The sequence below is a fragment of the Gekko japonicus genome, unplaced genomic scaffold (assembly GCF_001447785.1).
Source record: "Gekko japonicus isolate JY-2015 unplaced genomic scaffold, Gekko_japonicus_V1.1 scaffold358, whole genome shotgun sequence".
Taxonomy (NCBI): Eukaryota; Metazoa; Chordata; class Lepidosauria; order Squamata; family Gekkonidae; genus Gekko; species Gekko japonicus.
In genome coordinates this window covers 169226-174224 of record NW_015161962.1, presented here as the reverse complement: position 1 = coordinate 174224, position 4999 = coordinate 169226, and the positions used below count along the sequence as shown (strand labels likewise).

Genomic DNA, 4999 nt, shown 5'->3' with positions numbered 1-4999 from the left:
GGTTCCTCAGTGGAAGAGGCTTCCTCGGGAGGTGGTGGTGGGCTCTCCTTCTCGGGAGGTTTTCAAACAGAGGCTAGGTGGCCACATCTGACAGCAATGCGGATTCTGTGAATTTAGCCAGATCATGAGAGAGGGAGGGCAGGAAGGGTTGCCTCAGTGCTTAGCTCTTGTGGCCCTTTCTTATACGCCCAGGGAAATGCTGATGGCCAGTCACTTTGGGGTCAGGAAGCCATCATTCTCTGGGTCGGTTTGGCCAGGGATCCTGCAAGGGTTTTTTTTGTCATCTTCTGGGCATAGAACAGCGGTGTGGTCACTGCAGGTGTGGAGGGGGAGGTATTTGTGAATTTCCTGCCTTGTGCAGGGGTTTGGACTAGATGACCCTGGAGGTCCCTTCCAACTCCATGATTCTATAATTCTATGATCTTGGACTGTACATGCTGTTGCCCAAATGGGACGAGTGACCACAGTCCTACTGGGTTGAGTGTTCACGTCAATGCAAAGTTTCCCCGAAAGCCCATAACAGTCATATTTGATTTAACAAACATTTGATTTACACAAATGAGAGGCCGAGTTTGGAGGAAGCCACGAGGGAAATTTGAGGGCGCCAAATCACTAGAAGACGCTTCAGAGCTCTTTAAAACCACAGGAATTGAGGTCCAGACGGAGTACATTTCCCAGGTTGCCAGAGGTATTTGCCACATCTACAAGGATGCCCGCATGGTTAACAACTTACATCAAGGAAGTCATAAAAGGCGAAAAGGCATCTTTTAAAAAATGGAAGGTTTACCCAGGGAATTATGAAGCACATTTAGGAACAAAGCGCCCTGACCCAGGCGAGCCCGATCTTGTCAGCTCTCAGAAGCTGAGCGGAGCCAGTCTTGGTTAGTCTTTGGATGGGAGACCACAAGGCAGCCCAGGGTCCTCATGACGCGGAGCCAGGGGATGGCCAACCCCCCCCCCGAACATCTCTCGCCTCGGAAACCCCAGCAGGGGTCGCCACAAGTTGGCTGTGACTTGACAGAGCTTTCCACCACCACAAGGACAAAGCCTGCTGCCGTGGGGGAACCCGCAGGGCACCTGCAGAGGGAAGTCCTGCCCCGCCCACCTTTTGGGAGTTCCTTTGAGCAGGCTGCTAAGCCAGCGATCTGGTAGAAATCACATCCTTGGACCTCTATGAGGCTTTTGGACGGGTACCTCACTAGAGACCCCTGAGGAAGCTTAGCAATCACAGGACAAGAAGACAGGTCCTCTTTTATCCCATGACTGCAAACTTTACTCAGGACGGAGCCTCTGGTGAGGTACCTTGTCCAAAGCCTTATGGATGTCCAAGAATATGGCATCTACCGTGGTTAAGCGGTAGGAAGCAGAGAGTAGGGACCAATGGGACAATTTTCTCAACGGAAGGGAGGGAGAGTTGGGGGGACAACAAAGAGCTGTATTGGGACTAGTCCCATCATGTAACCCAAAAGGATTCAGAACTGGGGTAAGAGTGGAGAAGCCAAGTCTGCAGAGGATACCACATTATTCTGGAGCGTGAAAACAGAAGTCCATCAGTGGCCCCTATTAGCCACAAGGTATAGAGAGGGACTCTCGGTCTGGGGCAAGTGATGCTCTGTCTTCTTGGTGCTTCAGGGGTGGGGGCAACAGTGGGAGGGGCTTCTGGTGTCCTGGCCCCACTGCTGGACCTCCTGATGGCACCTAGTATTTTTGGCCACTGTGTGACACAGAGAGTGTTGGACTGGACGGGCCATTGGCCTGATCCAACACTGGCTTCTCTTATGTCCTTATGTGAAGAGCAAAGGTCCGTCGGTGGCTATAGCCACAAGGTATGGATAGGAACTCTCAGTCTGGGGCAAGTGAGGTTCTGTCCTCTTGGTGCTTGGGGGGGGCAACAGTGGGAGGGGCTTCTGGTGTCCTGGCCCCACTGCTGGACCTCCTGATGGCACCTAGTATTTTTGGCCACTGTGTGACACAGAGTGTTCAACTGGACGGGCCATTGGTTGATCCAACATTGGCTTCTCTTATGTCCTTATGTTAAGAGCAGAGGTCCATCAGTGGCCATTAGCCAGAAGGTAAGGATAGGAACTCTCAGTCTGGGGCAAGTGAGGCTCTGTCTTCTTGGTGCTGGGGGAAGGGGGGCAACAGTGGGAGGGGCTTCTAGTGTCCTGGCCCCACTGCTGGACCTCCTGATGGCACCTAGTATTTTTGGCCACTGTGTGACACAGAGTGTTCAACTGGACGGGCCATTGGTTGATCCAACATTGGCTTCTCTTATGTTCTTATGTTCTAAAACCAAGGTGGCTTGTGAAGAGCTCCAGGTGTGCAACAATGTGGAATTAGAAGTTCAACATAGGTAAGTGTAGGGCCATATTAGAACCAAAATCCCTAATTTTAGATATATGCTGACGGGGGCCTGAATTCGCTGAGACTGAGTCTGAATGAGACCTGGGGGTCGTAGTGGAAATGTGGAGGCACTGTGCAGAAGTGGAGAAAAGGAGCAAACTCTCTGCGGGGGATTGTTAGGAAAAGGACTAGGAATAAAATGATCCATATTGTAATGCCCCTTTATAGATCTCTGGAGCGGCCTCTTCTGAAAGACCGTGTACAGCGTTGGTCCTCCTGTCTCAAGAAGGACATTGCCGAGCTGGAGAAAGTGCAGAAGGGGGCAGCCGAGAGGATGAGGGAGTGCCTTTCCTCGGAGGCTGGGGATTTGGAGGTCGTAGTTGAGAAAAAGGAAAGGTAAGGTGGGGGAGACACGAGGAGAGGGGTTTACAGTGGAGATGGGGGGATGGAGTAGATGGACCCTCCCTGGTTTGATCCAGCAGGGCGCTTCTGAGGTTCTTCTCAGGGGAAGGCCTCGGCCTCTCTGCCCTGTTGCTGGCCCTCCAGGGGGAACTGGCTGGCCACTGTGTGTGTGACAGGAGGCTGAACTGGAGGAACTGGCTGGCCCCTGCATGAGACGGGATGCTGGACTAGATGGACCCTCCCTGGTCTGACCCAGCAGGGCTCTTCTGATGTTCTTGTCAGGGGAAGGCCTCGGCCTCCCTGCCCTGTTGCTGGCCCTCCAGAGGGACTGGCTGGCCCCCGTGTGAGACGGGAGGCTGGACTGGAGGGACCCTCCCTGGGCTGACCCAGCAGGGCTCTTCTGATGTTCTTGTCAGGGGAAGGCCTCGGCCTCCCTGCCCTGTTGCTGGCCCTCCAGAGGGACTGGCTGGCCCCCGTGTGAGACGGGAGGCTGGACTGGAGGGACCCTCCCTGGGCTGACCCAGCAGGGCTCTTCTGATGTTCTTGTCAGGGGAAGGCCTCGGCCTCCCTGCCCTGTTGCTGGCCCTCCAGAGGGACTGGCTGGCCCCCGTGTGAGACGGGAGGCTGGACTGGAGGGACCCTCCCTGGGCTGACCCAGCAGGGCTCTTCTGATGTTCTTGTCAGGGGAAGGCCTCGGCCTCCCTGCCCTGTTGCTGGCCCTCCAGAGGGACTGGCTGGCCCCCGTGTGAGACGGGAGGCTGGACTGGAGGGACCCTCCCTGGGCTGACCCAGCAGGGCTCTTCTGATGTTCTTGTCAGGGGAAGGCCTCGGCCTCCCTGCCCTGTTGCTGGCCCTCCAGAGGGACTGGCTGGCCCCCGTGTGAGACGGGAGGCTGGACTGGAGGGACCCTCCCTGGGCTGACCCAGCAGGGCTCTTCTGATGTTCTTGTCAGGGGAAGGCCTCGGCCTCCCTGCCCTGTTGCTGGCCCTCCAGAGGGACTGGCTGGCCCCCGTGTGAGACGGGAGGCTGGACTGGAGGGACCCTCCCTGGGCTGACCCAGCAGGGCTCTTCTGATGTTCTTGTCAGGGGAAGGCCTCGGCCTCCCTGCCCTGTTGCTGGCCCTCCAGAGGGACTGGCTGGCCCCCGTGTGAGACGGGAGGCTGGACTGGAGGGACCCTCCCTGGGCTGACCCAGCAGGGCTCTTCTGATGTTCTTGTCAGGGGAAGGCCTCGGCCTCCCTGCCCTGTTGCTGGCCCTCCAGAGGGACTGGCTGGCCCCCGTGTGAGACGGGAGGCTGGACTGGAGGGACCCTCCCTGGGCTGACCCAGCAGGGCTCTTCTGAGGTTCTTAGAAAGAAGAGTGCTGAAAAGTCCAGAAGGGCTTTTTTATAAAGGGCTGTGGTAGAAGGGGGGAGCCATTGGAGGGGCGGGGCCGTGGCTTGGTGGCAGGGCACCTACTGTGCCTGCAGTTCAAAGGGCCAGACCTCTGCGGGAGACCCTGGAGAGCGGCTGCCAGTTGGCGTAGACCGCAGTGACCCTGGTGGACCAAGGGGGTGGTGGTGTGAGTCAGTGAGGAGGGGGCTTGGTGTTTTGGTGAGAGGGGTGTGTGGAGGCTCAGGGGCAGAGCCTCTGCTTTGTGTGAGGAATCTGTCCCAGGGTCAAGGCCCAGCCTCTCTAGTTAGGAGGGCCAGGCAGGAGGGGATGTGAGAGGCGGTTCTTGGCCGGCCGGAGACCCCGGAGGAGAGCTGCTGACAGTCTGAGCCGGCAGTTCTGACCTGGAGGGACAGATGTCCCCCCTGCCCCGTTTAGTCCAAGGGCAGCTTTAGGCGCCTCCGTGATGGGACAGGCCTGGGGTGCTGCCTGGCAGGGACCATCTTGCTTCCAGGGCAGGGCGATGTCTGTAGTGCCCCTTGCCTGCGGGGGGGGGGGGGGGGGATTGTCTCCCCCGGGTGGGGGGGGGGGGGGGGGGCGGCATTGTCCACCGCTGGTCTTCTGGTGTCTCCTTACAGCGTTTTCATCCATAGTCTGGGTGAGGCAGGCAGGCAGGCTATAAATAAGGGAAGAAATAAATACGGACGCCCTGGGGCGGTGGGTCAGCCCCCCCCCCCGGCCGAGAGCAGTCGTGCCCGAGACCCAAGTGGGTGGGTTGCCATCTCCCGAGGGCGCTGCCGGGGAAGACCGGGCTGGGGAAGGGGGGAGGGGGAGGGGATCTCTCCTGGGGGGGGCTCCCTCCCTCCTCCCTCCTCCCTCCTCCC

The 4999-nt window shown here is 58.2% G+C and overlaps 1 protein-coding gene across 1 annotated transcript in view; it reads left to right on the top strand.

Annotated features, from left to right (window-relative positions):
- The first annotated feature begins 2557 nt into the window (after positions 1-2557).
- The window catches only part of CRABP2 (cellular retinoic acid binding protein 2), a 13301-nt gene continuing 10859 nt past the window's right edge, over positions 2558-4999 (top strand). The window contains exons 1-2 of the mRNA XM_015429550.1: positions 2558-2739; positions 4754-4773. Coding sequence (XP_015285036.1) covers positions 2558-2739; positions 4754-4773 — 202 coding nt within the window. The remainder of the gene's footprint in view (positions 2740-4753; positions 4774-4999) is intronic.